Genomic DNA, 16,622 nt, shown 5'->3' on the forward strand with positions numbered 1-16,622 from the left:
CACACACACACACACACACACACACACATACTAGTATATATATGGTTGTGTTTGTTTGGCTTGGGATAGGGTCCATGAAGTGTCTTTACATTGCCATTCTGGAAGTGGAACCCCCAGGATTATGTTTTAAAAGACTGTGTCAAAGAAAGACTGGCTTCATCACACACCCTGAGCTTCAATTCCCTTATCTATAAATGGGGATCGTAATCCACGCCACGCTGCTCAGGTCAGAGTAGCACAGAATAACTGTTAGTTTTTCTCCTTTCCCTCCTCTTATCTCACTTTTGGGACTTGGAGAAGTTCTAGTTGAATAAAGGAATCTGCCTTGATAGGCTTTAAGAATTTTAAGACTCCAAGAAAGTGTTTCAAGTAAAGTGAGAAAAATACTTAGATACTTAGACACTATTTAAAAAATGATCTTCAGACCCAGACCAGGGTTCTTTTAGAGGTTTGCCTTCTCTCCCTCCCTCCTTCCCTCCCTCCTTCCCTCCCTCCTTTATTCTCTCCTAACTCACTTCCCTCCTGCATTATAATCTTTCACCAACATATGAGAATCACTGAGTAGAAATTGAATGATTGAACAGTTAAAAGAATAAAATTCAATCGGTCTGTATAATAATTTTCGAAGACTGGGCAGTATTCTCTCTGAGCTATGTGTTTATATAACAGTCTGGCCCGTGGAAAAAACCCACCTCGATAGATAGATAGATAGATAGATAGATAGATAGATAGATAGACTTTCTTTCTATTTTCTTTTCATGAAAATACCATGAAAATCATTTCTACTGTCACTCATTCCTTTAACAAAGATGATTTAATGCCTGTAATGTATGTGGCATTCTTCCCTGTATTTTAGCCCTGGCACACATCTTAAGAGATGAGAGCCCTAGCTGGTTTGGTTCAGTGGATAGAGTGTTGGTCTGCAGACTGAAGGGTCCCGGGTTCAATTCCAGTCAAGGGCACATGCCTGGGTTGAGGGCTCAATCCCCAGTAGGCAGCAGATCAGAGGCAGCCGATCAATGATTCTCTCTCATCATTGATGTTTCTGCCTCTCTCCTCCTTTTCCTTCCTCTCTGAAATCAATAAAAATACTTTTTAAAAAAGAGAGATGAGATAGGATTTGAGAACCTGGTCAGTCAGCATATGTCTTACCAAGCCAAAACAATATTGCAGTGTTTTCTCACTTTTTGTGTAGCTTATTGACCTACTAGGTTTAAATAATCAGGAGGAACAATATGGATGTGACCCTAGGAAAGATGGCAATTAATACTCAATTTTACTCCACCTCATACCAGCTTTAGAGCTGTCCAAGGACAAAGAGTGTTTTGTTTTTAAGTTCTCATACAATTAATGTTAAGCAACCAGAATCTCTTAAAATTTATTTCTAGAATGCTACAAACTTTTTGACTTTCTTGAAAGGTCTAGAACCAATCAGGGATAAATTCTAATAGAGTAAAAGAGAGGATGAGGATGATAAAAATTCACCTGAAAATTCTATTTAGATACCCAACTATCTTCTTTTATAAAGAATTCAGATACTTGGAAAAGATTTCAAAATGAAAATACAATTTTAAATCAAAACTAGGAGGATTTTATGTGAAATGAGAGTTACATTATTTGGTTTAGCAGATGCATACTGCTTCCTTACCACGTGCAATATTAGGAAGAACATTCCTACATTCAAGAAATAAGTCTTGTATGCTAATAGCTATAGTGTTAGACAGAAAATAGTTACTCTAATAAAGAGCCTAAAAATGCCACTTAAGACAGATAAGGAAGAGATTCATTCCTGTTAGGGGATTAGAAAAGATTTCACAAGGGAAGTGCCATCTGATTCAAAACCAATGAAGGGACAGAAATGTGGGAACAGAATAAAACCAACTGAAGTCTGTTATAGGCTGCCTTCAGAGACCAGCCAGTAATCCCACCTGACTGGAACCCCAGGAAAAGGGAAATCAAGGTGGTTTATTTGTCATCGATCATAAAGATGCCCCAAAATATTATCAAAGAAGTTGAGAGTTTATTTTGAAGCCAACTGAAAACCTGGGAAGAGTTTTGGGAAAGGAAGTAATTATCAAAACAGTATCTTAGAGAACTTATTCTGACACTCACACATAAAATAGATTTTTAAAATATTAGAGGTAGAAAGACCCGTGTAGAAGCCACTGTTGCATGGGCCAGGTGGCCTGAACTAAGATCACAGAATGAAAGTCAATCAAAGTTCCATACACGTGAGACAGGAAAAAGAATCAAGGGAGCAGAGGCCAGAGACACTGTGGTGAGGGATGGTGGGAACTTGGGGACTGGTGTCCGCAGCGAAAGAGAAAGTGTGCTAGGTGCTTTGAGGTTTAATGTCTGTGTGTCAGGGAGGTTGACAATGTTCTTAAAAAGAGAAAGGAAACAGAGAAAGATAAAGTTTGGGAAAGAAGGAAAATGATATTTCATTTATTCAGTAAGTATTTATTGAGCACCTACTATGTGCCGAGCACTGTTCTGGGTGGGGGAAGGGGAGGGGAGAGTTATCTTTAATTTTTAAGACACACTGTTCCCAATCTGTGGGGACTCCAAAGGCAGAGCTGGAGCCAGTGGGTAGAGTCAGGTAGGAAGTAAAATAGCTTTCTAATAAATGGAGTCCTCTTGATAAGTAGTGAGGGCTCCGTTACAGGCAGTATTCAAGCATAAATTAGATGATGGTCTCCCAGGAACACTGTGACAAGGGGTTCTTGTGGTAAGGGGGAGGTGAGACTAGCCTTTCTGCGAGTTCTTTCCCAGTCTTCAGTAAGAGTCTGTTCTTTCTGATGATCTAGTCCTCTGGGTTCTATTATTAATCTCTCGTTTCTCTCAATTATTAAATAAATTACTCAATCTGTCTGCCATTCAGTAAAACTCACACATTTACATCTGTTATTCTTGAATTATTTTTGGTGAGGGCTCCTCTTCTTTAGTAAACAATTCTACCCAGTAATGTTACCTTTACAGCACATTTAGGATGATAACCCTGGTAGACCGGGTTATAAATATCAGAGGGGAAAAGGATTTCTTATGCCTAATAATATTTTTGTTTAGAAGGAGCCATGCAAACAAGAAACGAATTATCTTGACTTCAAGATTGCGATGCAGTTTCTGTATGTTACAGTAATTCAAAATGAAAAAGGAATCTCAGAGATGTTCCTTTATATATATAGCCTGTGAAAGAAAGAGAATAATGATTCTCCACACATTGTAAAGCTTTAGATCAGAAACATTTATCTCTGCTGCATTTTAAGAAGAAGAAAGGGAAGGGAAGAAAAGGAGAAAGGGAACCTGTCGTGAGCTCTGCTCACAGCTATGGTTAAAGCTTTGCATTTCCTGGTGTCTTTTGAAACGTAAAATTCCACAACAAATAGCTCTGTAATGTATAACCGGTATGAAGATGCAATTCAGATTTAAGCGCTTTGGTTTGCTTTTGAATCTTGCTATTTTCTGCATTTGTTTTGACTGCTCTCATCATTCAAGATTGACGCTTGGATGGGTGTGTAGGAGGAAGCAGCTTACAGCTTGCAGACAAAAAAAAAATCTGCCTTATCTGATGGCTATTATTGAAAATGCGAGGTGTAGCCTGGGCTGGGTAATGAAGGGGAGCGAGCGAGGGGGAGCAGGGAGCATGGAGCTGCATACTGATGAGTGTAGGAGTACTTGATAAAGAGAATTCTGGCTGCTGGCCGTGCACTGCTCATTGTGGAGTACTCCAACAATCACATAGCACGCAGACCAGCCTCGGCCGACAGCTTGCTATGCCTTCTACCGCTGCCTGGTTCTGGGGGCTGTATGACGTCCTGGTCGGTAGTAAAGATTAATATGTGAGAAATGTGGAGCTAGGATCAAGTCAGACTCCACAGCCTGCCTGGCAAACTATGTGTTACTTCTGACTTTGCTCTCTCGCGCGCCGGGAACGCTAATCTGTCAAGCTGGCGGGCTCCTTTGATAGCAACTTTCCCAGGAGCATGATGTGGCAATGCCACCTCTCAGCCCAGGACTACCGCTATTACCCCGTGGACGGCTACTCCCTGCTTAAACGCTTCCCTCTTCATCCTCTTACAGGACCCAGATGCCCCGTCCAAACAGTGGGACAATGGTTGGAAAGCATTGGGCTACCTCAGTACGAGAACCACCTGATGGCTAATGGATTTGACAATGTGCAGTTTATGGTAAGACGCTCTCTGTGCCCACAGAGCTGCCTTTTGTCTGTCTTTGCTTCTCATGTGTCTGACATGGCTCAGAAGCAGCCCGATTTGCACCAAAACCGGTCAGTTTTATATCTGTAGCGGCATCGGGAAAGGGGATGCCCTCAGGGCTGAACTTACTGTGTACATAGAGACACTTGCTGAGAAATGAGATCGAGAGGCGTCCATGTGCGTGTGTCTGATATGAATGAACCGGTGAGAGGACTATTTATAGGCAGCGAGAGGAGATGAACATTTGTGTCCTCCCTTCCATTCTTTGTGTGATTTTTATAAATTTGTAGTTTCTGAATTCCCCGGGGTCGATCAGCCCCTCTTCAGTGGATTCTGGGTGCCTAAAGACATAGGATTTCGTGTGAGCATCAGCAGTTAGGGATTCAGTGGACAACGTGTTATGTTTACAGTGTGAAGATCATTTGTTTCCTGATCATTGTTCGATAGGCAGTTTAAGTTGTGTTATCGAACGACCTTTAGTTCCTTAGCAAACTGTTTCAGACGGTCCATTCTGGAGAGCATTCACTTACTTACACGTGCTGACTGAGGAGCATGGAAGTGATTGTTTGTTACTTTAGGGAAAAACAAACACTTGCATCAGTTAGCTGTCAATATTCAGAAGGAGAGGCTAATGGGCTGAGCACATGCATGTACTTCTGAATACTGGTCTGCATGCAGTCTAAACCCGGTGCGGTGTGTGCGAACTTCTCACGGTGGTGAATATAGGTGAGGAAGGAGGAGAGGGAGAGGTGCAGACGGGCGATCCAGCTTTCTAATCATTCACACGCCTCCCTCAGTGCTCATCACTTTCCCTTGTTAAGCTACGTCACCGTCCTTATTACCTTACCTTGCTTTTAAGGTCCCATCACACATATTGCCTATCCCTAAATTCAGAGAGAGAGAGCTTCATAACATAGGCATGTAGCACACAAATGTAGAACTAATGAATAGCTATTTCTAAATAAATTGCTGGAGCCGACACCTGAGGCTTATTAACACCAGAACTGATAACAAAATACAGAGAGCTAGTTATGTCTTTTTATCTCCATTGGAGATTCTTTTTCTCCAAGCCTGACTTGACGATTATTACAGATTTGAAAATCATTCAAATTGTTCAACTTCTGCCTCTTCTCCAAAAAAAGGTGTATGCCCCATGAGCTTTTTATACAAAGCTACTAAATGCATCAAAACATATGAGCTCTAGGTAATTGTATACAATGAACTCTTTATGAACCTATTTTTTTTTTTTGCAATGAGATGTGTAGCTACTGCATTTTTCTCATGTTTAAGAATACCATCACTAATTAGACAGGAACGATATTGTGGGTATTAAAATAGGGGGAAAAAGTGAAATTTTTAGATTTAGGACACTACACAGATGACACCAAGAACTAGAGGGACTATCAAACAGAATGAAAATCTTTGCATTGTTACTTACATTTACGGCACATTTTGACAAGTATGCTTTCTCCCTCTCTCTACTTGAGATAAGACTCTCATTCCTACTCCTCAAACTCTCGTCCAAATTTATTCTGGTCCCATGAGAAGTGAGGTAGGTTTTTGGGTTCTCTGGAATATTTGGCTGCTTTGAAAGATTTTAATTCAGCATAATTTTCCCCTGAATTTTAAACACTTTTCAGCAAATATAATCCCCCTTTGAAAGCCTGGAACTGAAAGGTTAATCAAACAGGTTTCAAATAAGCATTTGGAGATCGTAAAAACATTCATGAATGAAATATGTATGAGCACTCCAAAATGCATCTGGAAGCCAAAAACTCTGTACCTACATAACAAAACCAAGGTCTGATCTCCTCCATAGATTATTGTCTTTATTTTTTTCAATTCTAAGTATTCCCAGGACTGTGTAAAATTTTCCAGAAATTAAGAAAACATGGTTAATTCAGAAAAGTCAGTCAAATACTTTCTTCATGGGACAGAATCAATTTTAAAAGCTTTGAATTATCATTTAGAGGAATTAGTTAATTATGTAAAGGAAGCAAATCATAAAATGGTTGTCATCAATTATTGCTTTAAATGCTGCTATCAATCATTTATTTGCTACTACTATCATAAAAAATCAATTTCTGCCTTTATAAAAATTATTTCTTGATCTCCATAATCTAATTTATTTCATTATGAACTTAGTTAAAGTACACTGATATGCTCAGGCCATTTTAAGAAACAGATTTCATTAATGTAGGGAAAAATCCGTTAGATCAGCTCAGTCTCTACTCAGTATCATAGTCTAGCTTTTGTTTTTCTTGAAGCACATTCTGACCTGCATTTATTCATCCTGTTGCCTAAGCAACAAGCACCACACTTCTATTAACTATGATGTAGTGCAGGTCTTATTAGCTTTTTAGAGCCACGCAGTACAGACATCAAAAGGCTATAATTAACATTCATTAAAGCATCATAGTAGTAGATCCATGCATAGATATACTTTACCTAGGAGGCATTCTCAAGAGTTAATTTTTTATTTAATCAGTATTCCATTAATGAATGGGAGTTTTAGAGGGTCCATGTAAGTAACTTTCAAAGTATTTCTTAAAAGCTTTAACAAAATTTTTTGCTCATTCTGTTCTACATACTCTCACACACAAACACAATATACAGGTGGTTTATCTACATTGCTATAATTAACATTAATAAAGATTTCTTACATCCATTTCTAGGCATGGTTAGAAAAGAAGGATCCCCATTTATTTTTACATATCTGTCAATTATGGCTTCTCTTTTGGTCTCTTATCCTTATCCTTGATTTTATTGATGTGCGAATCTGAAAGGCAAAATTTCAAACTTTGTCTTGAAGTATCTGGTTCTGGTTTGCAGAACAGGTGTACACACAGCCTTGACCCTTCTGTATCCTTAAATATATAAGATAAATGAAAATTGATATAATCAATGAATAGCTACAAAAGTGCATCAGGTCACGTAAGATTTGGGGAAAGTCAAATCTATGTTGCAATCATAAACCCTTTCCACACAGCATCCTTTGTCAAAAGACTTATGCAGGCCCTCACTCTACCTGTGCAGCCCCTTCGAGTGGTACATCAGCTCCCTCCCAGTTAGGCATGTGTGCCTGCTACTCGCTAGCCTCTGGGAATGCAGCCTCCTGGTCCTCTGACATCCCACCTATTTTGCCCAAGTTTGCAACATATAGAATGTATATAAGTTTCAAAGTTACTTTTTTTTTTCACCAAGGAGTTTAGGTATGAAATTATTATCATACAAAATGCACATACTTAGCTACTTCCTTATTCTATATCTTTCTGTCATCATCTCTATTTTTCCAAGTCTGATGACTGCTTCCTTCATTTTAAGTCTCAAACTATCTATTCTTATCTTGATGACTGTTCATTTGTACTCTCCAGCCTCCCTGCTCCAGACTGCGATTTCCTTCCCTTCCCCTCTTTTATTCTCAAAGGTCTAACTCAATCCCTGCCTTGTTTATGTAGCTTTCCTTAATGACTCCAGTCCTCAGCAGCCTCTCTCTTCTCTGAAATCATGTAGTGGTTGTATTTGGTATGAAAAATTACCTTTGGCATGCCATTATTCACTCTAGAATTAGGAGTTAACTTTTCACTTGTATATATCTTGTCTCCTCCACTAGACTGGACACTTCGAGTCCAAGTTCTGTGTATTCAATTTTCTTTATTATTTTTTTTTCTGAAAGATTTGTCAGTCTTATTTTTTTCCTTTTAATTTTATTTTGTCTTGGTTTCAGGTGTACAGCTTAGTGGTTAGACAATCATATACTTCACATAGTGTTCCCTCGATATTTCCAGTACCCCAACTGGCACCATACAGAGTTATTGCAATTTTATGAACTATATTCCCTATTCTTTACTTTACTAGTACATCCTCAGGACTGTTTTGTAGCTACCAATTTCTACTTCTTAATCCCTTCACCTCTTTTACCCAGGCCTCCAGCCCCCCTCCCTGTATTCAATTTCCTTGCCTTTCTCACAACTCCTAGCATGATGCTGTATACATAGAAATCTCCCATAACCACTAAATGCGTAGCAGATTGTTGGAGATGGACCTTCCAACCTCATTTTTAACCTAGAAGCCTTGTTTTGCCAGTGGGAACATGGAGCACTAGAATTCTTCATTTATTAATGCAGCAAATGCTGCTTAAATATATTCTATGTTCTAGGGACAGTGTTAAATACTAGTGATGTAACAATGAACATACACGATCCTTGACCTCCAGCAGGTTACAGGATTGCCCTCAGACCTGTCATATTATTTGCATGAACATGGCACACATATTCCTTTATTTGCTCATACACACACTACATCATGGGGATCTTACCCCCATCCTTTCAGATAATCACCATCTTTCAGCATATTACTTACTAGCAACTGTTTTTCCAGCAACAAATTACAGTAGGCAATGAGAAGATAAAATCTATGATAGTGTGGAGCAAAGGAAGATAAAGATACTGATAACATCAAAACACTGGCAGTGTTACTGTAGATTTATAGACCAAAGACTAAATTAGGAAGTTTATATTACTTGGAGGAGGACTGACTCATAGCCTCACCAGAGTAACTAGCTGACAGTTATATTTGCAAACTCTAATCAAAAAGGAAAAAGCCTTGGTCAGGTGGCTCAGTTGGTTGGAGCGCCACCCTGTACATCAAAAGTCTGCGGGTTCAATTCCCTGTCAGGGTACTTACCTAGGTTGTGGGTTTGATCCCCAGTTGGGGCATGTGTGGATGTTTCTCTTCTCTCTCTCTCTCTCTCTCTCTCTCTCTCTCTCTCTCTCTCTCTCTCCCCCCCTCCCTCTCTCTCCCTCCCTCCCTCTCCCTCTCCCTCTCCCTCTCCCTCTCCCTCTATCTCTCTATCTCCTTAAAATCAGTAAACATATCCTTGGGTGAGGATAAAAGGGGAGGGGGGTGAAATTATTCCAAATTATCTTTTTTTAGCATCTACTGTGTTCCTACTAATTGCCCTCTAGGTTGACTAGGAATGCTTTGACCATAATTAAAATCTTCAAAATGCAGCCTTTACAGAGCAAGAAATAAAAGTAACACAGGAGCCTTATGTGAACTGGCATTGTTGTACACTTGGTGGGTAGCGTTCATAAAGAAAAAGTGCTGAAGGTCAGAGAGAATGCTGCCTATTAGCCTCTGAAGTGGTGCCACAGAGCTCTTAGAAAAGTCATCCACTTGAACAAAAGATTTGAGCAAGATTCATCTGACCAGTATGTAACTGAAAAATTTCACCATTTTTATGTGCATTTTACATGCTAATGGACTTGCTTCTCTTTTCATCTTTTACATAACTTTTCTGTAATAAGAGCACCATTTGTGGTTGACCCGATAAAATGACCTTTTAAGTATCTTAGCATCAAATCATGATCCAAGGAAGAAGTTAAACTTGTGAAGCAGAAAAATAAATTATCCCTACAGGGTAAGACTAATAGTCCCCATGATGATTTCTTGTTTCAAATATTGTTTAAGAAAATGTTATAAAGTTACTGAGTTTTAAAGGCACAAGAGGAAAAAATACCTTCCACACTCTCCACACCTTCCTCTTTCTGACAAAGGCGAGGCTCTGGGTTGAGTGGGTTGCTTTATATTGAAAGTTCAGCTATAATTCTTCAAACTCATTTAGGCCAGTAGTTACACACCCACTTTTACAAAACATAAAAGACATTGTGTTTTTCAGCTGCAGGCATTTAATGTCTCTTGGTATCCAAAGGGGAGCATAAATGGTGATGGAAGGAGACTTGACTTTGAGTGTTGAACACACAATACAATATACAGATGACATATTATAGAATTGTACACCTAATACCTATCTAATTTTATTAACCAGTGTCACCCCAGTAACAGTTTTTTAAAAATCTGTTGGTATCCAAGAGTCAAAGCAAGGAGGGAGTTATTCTTTTCTGAACAACAGCATAATCACAAATCTGATAGGCAACAGCCTCATTGCGGTGTGAGAGAGAACTAAAGACTTCTCATTTCCACTGTCTTGCTTCTCTATGATTCGGTTTACTCATCTGTAAAATCAATCTAATGAGGATCTGGGAGCAAGGTTCTTTGGGCTTGTTATTTAATATTTTGAGCTCTTTAAAGATGCAGGGTACAACTCTGGTGCTGGCAGAGCAATTAATTCTTCGTGTAGATCTCATTAGCCCGAGAAAGACGCTGATTGCTTGTGCAGTGGAAAGTCAGACAGGAGGGCATGTTCAGGGATGACCACCTTCGGAGAGAGGCTTTCGGAAATGACATTAGCCACAATCATCTCTGGTGATACCAAGGAGAGCCTTTTCGTCCACCTGGAAGTTCCTCCGATTACATGTTTAAGCACTACAATGTGCTGCCCCATTTTCTGATAATGCAGTACTACAACTCCCATGACTAACTAAGGCTGACATGCATTGTCTTTTAATTTAGTCATCCGGCATGGCTGTATAATTTGATCTTCACTGTTGCTTCCAATGACCAGGTATTTGGGATGAGTAATTTACTTGATGAATCAGAAAATGTATTAAAACTGCTGAATTACAGCCTCGTTAAGAAATCCAGCCACCGTCATATTTCTTTGCTTCTTTAAAAAGACAGTCTCTCAAACAAGCGTTCAGTGGCAGCGATCTTCACTGTCTCACTTCTGGTCAGCTCCGAAACCCTTATAATCCTGCCTGCTTCCCAATTCTTCTGCTGAAATTGCCCCCCTTTAAGTCAGCTGTGACCTGCTTTTTGTCAAACCCCAACCCCTTTCCCCCCCTCACTTCATTTCTCTTTGCCTTCTTTACAATGTCTGGTTTTTACTATCTACTTCTTATTAACATGCACTCCCTTATTCATTTTTATTGGGGTTCTGTGACATTTTACTGCCTTTCCCAATCATTTCTATTCTCCTCCTCCTCCTCCTGCCTCTGCATGTGTGTGATGCTCTGCCTGTCCATCCGGTAGGGAGATAATTGGTTCTCATAGATCCAGAGCTGTCCCTACTCTTCACCTCTTTCTACCTGGCTTCCAGTTGCTGTCCAAGCTACCTAATAAGCATTTCCATATACATGTGTGCATTTAGCACAGAGCTGTCATAGAATAAATTCCCAACAAATGTTAAGTATTACACAGCCAGAGTGATCTTTCTGAAGCACACGTTTGCTTTAGCACTACCCTGTTTACAGTAATTCATTGATTCTCGACTCCGTATGAGACATTATATTTCCCAAATCCTTCAGATGACTTTCACATGCAGGATACCTCATGACCTGCCTGAGCCCAATGCATTTTCCAGCCTCATCTGTTACCATTTCCTCTCCAAATGGCACATTTTTCTTGCTTGGCCTTTGCATGTGCTGCTCTCTCTGCCGGGAATGACCTTCCTTCCCCTCTTCACTCCTTTTTATCTTTTAGTTCTTAGCCTAGTTGTCCCTTCTTCTAGCTGTCACTTCTCCCCAACCCTCCTTCTGTAGTTTGCTGTCTTACCACTTACCTCACTGTATTGCCTATTTCCTTGTCCACCACGTCTGCCACACACAAACACTGGAACAGGGGTTGGCAGACTTGTTCAGTAAAAAGCCAGGTAGTAAACATTTTAGGCTTTCAAAGCCACGTGGTCCCTGTTGCAACTGTTCAACTCTGCTCTTGTAGCATGAAAGCTGCCGTAGATAATCCATAGTGATGGACATGGCTGTGTTCCAACACTCTATTTACAAAAACAGGCAGATTTGGTCAATGGGTCATAGTTCGCTGCCCCCCCCTCCACCGATGTTTAACTCCTTGAGAATTAGAAATGATGCTTTGATCCTCTATATCCCCATGGTTTACATATGTAGACACGGTAACCATTTGATGAAAGGAGGAAGGAAGAACAAATAAGGATGGGGGGAAGGAAGGAAAGAAAGGAGAAGGAGAAAGGGAGTGAGGGAATCAGGCAGGTGGCCACAGCAAGGTTCCTGAAGACCTGTTAGTTTAAGGACAATGCAGATAATAGGGATATTTAGACTTTAAGTCCAGTTTTCAGGAGTCTGACAAGAGTAAGAAAGAGAGTGTTTTTGTTCTAACCAATCTGCCTGGAGTATATTTTCAGCAAGGGAACTGCACGGGCATAGGAACTAGGAAAACACAGCTGCAGAGGAAGCCCGCTGGTCCCTCTGGTTGGAATTCCTTTCTCTTCCTCTTCACCTAATTGTGCAGTATTGTTCAGGATTCAGCTTAAACATCACTTCCTCTAGGAAGTATTTCCTAATACCATCCTGTTATCTGGCTGGCAAAACTGACCCATTCCTGTGCACTCCTGGCCCTATGCTGGTCCTTATTATACTGCCTTGCAATTTCATTATCTGTTCAGATGTCTGCCTCCCGCCCTATAAAGTATCCTTAGAGGCAGAAGAGGTGGGAGTCTTGTTTATCTTTGTATTTCTAAAGCCTAGCATGGTGCCTGGCATATAGTAGCATCTCAATAAATATTGATTGGATGGAATTCTTAAGTTCCATTCAGTTCCATTTAATTTATCCCCTGAAATTCTTATCATATCCCTGTCACTGAGTATTGCTATCCTCATATTTATAAATGAAGAAAAGGAGACACAAAAAGGTTAGAAAAACCCTGCGCCACCTAAATTTTGAAACCAAACCAAAAAAGGACCTAAAAGTCCCTGCTCAATTCACTAAGACCACATTGTGTCATCCTTCCACCCCTTCATTCATTCAGCAAATGTTTGTAGAGCACCTGCTAGATTGCAGACACTGAACAGGACACTGGTCCTGCCCTTGAAGCACTCCCGGTTTGTCATACTTCCTGTCCTTTAAGCGATTTATTTATCTCACATCTCCTTACCTTTTCACCTCATCCCCACTGCTTCTCGAGAGAGCCTCTACTTTAACCAGATCAGAACCCTCACTGCCAAACAAATATAAACCTTCACTTTTGTCCATGGTTTCCCTCCTACCTAACATAGCCTATATTCTCCAATTTGCCTATTCAAGAAAGACCCATTCCTTAAGGCCTTGGTCCCTCCTCCTGCTCTGTGGAGCCTTTCTCTGCTGATCTGGGCCCTGCCCCCCTCTCCAGCTTCACCTCTTACCCTGGTAAGCTCTGGCCATGTTGAATGACTTATAGTCCTACAACTATGCCACACTTGCTGACGGATCCATGTCTCTGCACACATTGTATCTGATGTATACTGTTCTCTGCCCAGGACACTGCCTTCCTGCACTCATTCTGACCCTAGGAAACTCTTACTTAAAAATCCCAGCTCAGAAGTTCCTTCTGGGGAGGCTGTAGTGAATTATTTGGTATTGCTCAGCTATCCTTCAGCGGCCTCCCATGACACCCTGTACCATGTACATGCTCCTACCTAACATAGCCTATATCCTCCAAATATATATCTATTGGAGCAGGCTTCTCATACAGGGCTGAATTATCTGCTTCTTTACTTAACTCCTTCTTGGCTTGTGTTATTTTCCCAGTCACTAGCACACAATATGCCCTTGTATAGTTTGCTAGGGCTGCCATAACGAAGTGCCACAAACTGGGTGGCATGAACTACAGATCCTCTTCTTATAAGGTAGCAGTCGTATTGGATTAGGGTTCACCCTAGTGACCTTATTTTAACCTCATTATCTCTTTAATGACCTAATCTCCAAATAAGGTCACATTCTAGGGTATTGAGGATTAGGACTTCAACATAAAAATTTGGGGGGAACACAGTTCAGCCCATAAGAGTCCTCCATAAATGAGTGTGCATATGCATCCTTTGTCTGTTATCCCTCACGTTGCCAAGTACAGTCTGTATGGTCATTCAATAAACACTTGACCTAATCAGGATTTACATGAGATTTGAAATGTTCAAAAAATCTTATGTTGCCCCTTCATTAATGATAAATGCAATCTTCCTGATAACTTATAGTTTTGTATGTATGGGTAATCATATACAAGGTCACACTGCTAGTTAATATGAGAACCAGCAAGGCCAGAAGTGAGAACTTCTTACCTCTCTAGTCCAATGCTCTTTTCAGTTTACTTTGCAGCCCTGCTGGTTTCCAAGTAAATCACATTTACAAGAACTATTAATTTGTTTGCCATCCTTATGACTGGTAACTATCTGATAGGAGCCTCCCAAGGGAATAGGTGATTAGATCAGTAGTGTGTTCTAGGAGAGAAAGGAAATATAACCAACTTAATAAGATAACTACTATTTATCAAAACTTGTTTCATACTTGTTTACATACATTATATTTACCTCTCCCACACATGTTACAAAGTATGTAATGTTATGTATTCCAATTTTTCAAATGACAAAACTTAGAGACTAAATGACTGGCCCAAAGCACTCAAGCTTCAAACCCAGGTCAACCTGAGTCCAAACGGAAACACTATTTTATTGACTATGTTGCTGGGGCTGAGAAAGGCATGTGTTCCGGAAGAACAAAAGTTGCATCAGCATTTCTTTTCCTTGGAGGGATGATGATTCAGAGGAGAACCAACAGGAGAGGTGAACGAGAAGAACCTTGCGTCATACAGAGATTAGGCAGATCAGACTAAGAAAACTTCCCTCCACACCCAGGGCTATAAACATCCAGCTGCACCTCCAGGTCAGGTCTGTCCTCAGACGTGAGACCTCTGAGTGGGAGTCATTCTGTTATACATACAGGAGACACTGCATCAAACAGGACAGATGTTCAAGGAAGACATGCTTTGCCTTCTTCAGTCTAATCCTTTCTAAGGTATAATAAGTTGTCATTATGAATTGCTACAAATTTTTATCCATGAGAAAACTTAAGCTAGAGATACATGGAAACAGTACCCTACAGCTCATTGCATACACCCCTGCCGTCACCCCAGGCTTCCTAAACTGGTCTGTGTGTACCACGCACATCATAAACATTGGGAGCGATCATTCATTTAAGAGCATATGAGCTAAAAGAGTATTAAGAAAGAAGAGCCCTTATGTCTGTACTTATAAATCATAGAGGTATATTAGGAGGAGAAACTACAGTGAATAGTTAATAGAGGTCTCTTAATATCAGGTCATGGATTTCTGCCCCTTGAGTCCACAAAATTACATTTCAGATGGCTAAACTTTTACCTTCTGTCAGACTGAGCAAAGATGATTAGGATTCATATCCAAAGCCTTGTGAAACATCTTGGTTGTATAAGCCAGTGTCTGTTTAGATGGCTGGCAAGAAGAATTAGGTTTGTCCTTCCAGAGTTTTGAAGGAGATCTTGGAATAAGAGGCCTAGAATCTAAAGTATCTCAAGCTTATTTGACAGGATTTATATATCCTTTTATCAGAAAGGAGTAATGTTGTAAAGAAGGAGCTGAGCACTTAGTATTCATCAGGTCTATGTAATTATATAGCCTGTCTAGCTGTCTGCCAGCTCAGAACAACTGAACAGAAACAGACAGGCTGGCCAACATCTACTCCGGAAATCCCTCACTCTTTCCAAAGGAAGCAAGCAAAACATCATTCATAACAATTTAATAATTTACAAACTACACAATAGATAACATTGAGGTTCTTTGGGGGGAGATTGGATGAAGGCTATATTATACAGTCAAAAAATGTAATTTTCCCTGGTACATAATTATTCTTTGTGGAAAGAATACCATATTAAAATCCCATTGCACTTTATAATCTTTAAAACTCTTACACATATTATTATCTCAATTACTTCAGGTCACAAAATAAATGAGTTCTATTTTCAGTTCTAGTATAAGTGCTATGACATTAGGTAAACAAACCTTCTTCTTTGCAATCTCTGAACAAGCCAGATATAACCTGATTTTTTTTTCCAACCCTCTGCCACAATCCTGTGTCTGCACTAGATGCTACCTGGTCATTCTTCTTCCCTTCACAACCAAGCTTCTCAAATGTCTACACTTGCTGGCCTGCCCTTCAGTTCAATACAACCAGGCCTCAGTACAATTAGCCTATGTCAGCATCCTGAAATTATTTATAAACGATGACTAATGAACTCCTAATTCCAAAATACAATATATTCTTTCTAGTCCTTACATGCTTCATCTTTCTGGGGTTTGTTTTCTATTGATCACTCTCTTCTGCCTCAGCTTCTCTGTCCTTGGCATCTCCTGCCCCAGTAGCCACCACTTCCCTGGCTCCTTTGTAGACCTCCCTGCCTCTGCCTGTCCCCTAGGATTCAACCCTTTCCCTCTTCTCACTCCACACATTCACCCTAGGTGACTTCATTTATACTCAACAAAGGCAACAGTTCTTTGCTTCCTAGAATGTACAGACTCCTCAAACTTCAAGGGTCTAAAAGTGGAAAGATCTTTCCCCCAAAACTTGTTTTATGAGAAAGCGATCAAGAGGGTAAAATGATGATGAGAGGTCAAGTATGCTGAGACTGGAGCATCTGGATTTTGCAACTTAGAGGCCACTAGAGAATTTGACGAGAGCACATTCAGTGGAGTG

At 40.2% G+C, this 16,622-nt stretch overlaps 1 protein-coding gene across 22 annotated transcripts in view; it reads left to right on the plus strand.

Moving 5' to 3' along the window:
* The window catches only part of ANKS1B (ankyrin repeat and sterile alpha motif domain containing 1B), a 787,939-nt gene that overhangs the window by 433,235 nt on the left and 338,082 nt on the right, over window positions 1-16,622 (plus strand). For 9 of the 22 annotated variants that reach the window (XM_023749891.1, XM_023749890.1, XM_023749889.1 and 6 more), the window contains exon 1: window positions 3,674-4,187. In XM_023749891.1, the coding sequence (XP_023605659.1) occupies window positions 3,984-4,187 (204 nt within the window). In that variant the 5' untranslated portion in view covers window positions 3,674-3,983. The other 13 variants (XM_014451548.2, XM_006084103.3, XM_023749887.1 and 10 more) reach the window with 4 other exon arrangements.

This window comes from Myotis lucifugus, unplaced genomic scaffold (genome assembly GCF_000147115.1).
Source record: "Myotis lucifugus unplaced genomic scaffold, Myoluc2.0 scaffold_10, whole genome shotgun sequence".
NCBI lineage: Eukaryota > Metazoa > Chordata > Mammalia > Chiroptera > Vespertilionidae > Myotis > Myotis lucifugus.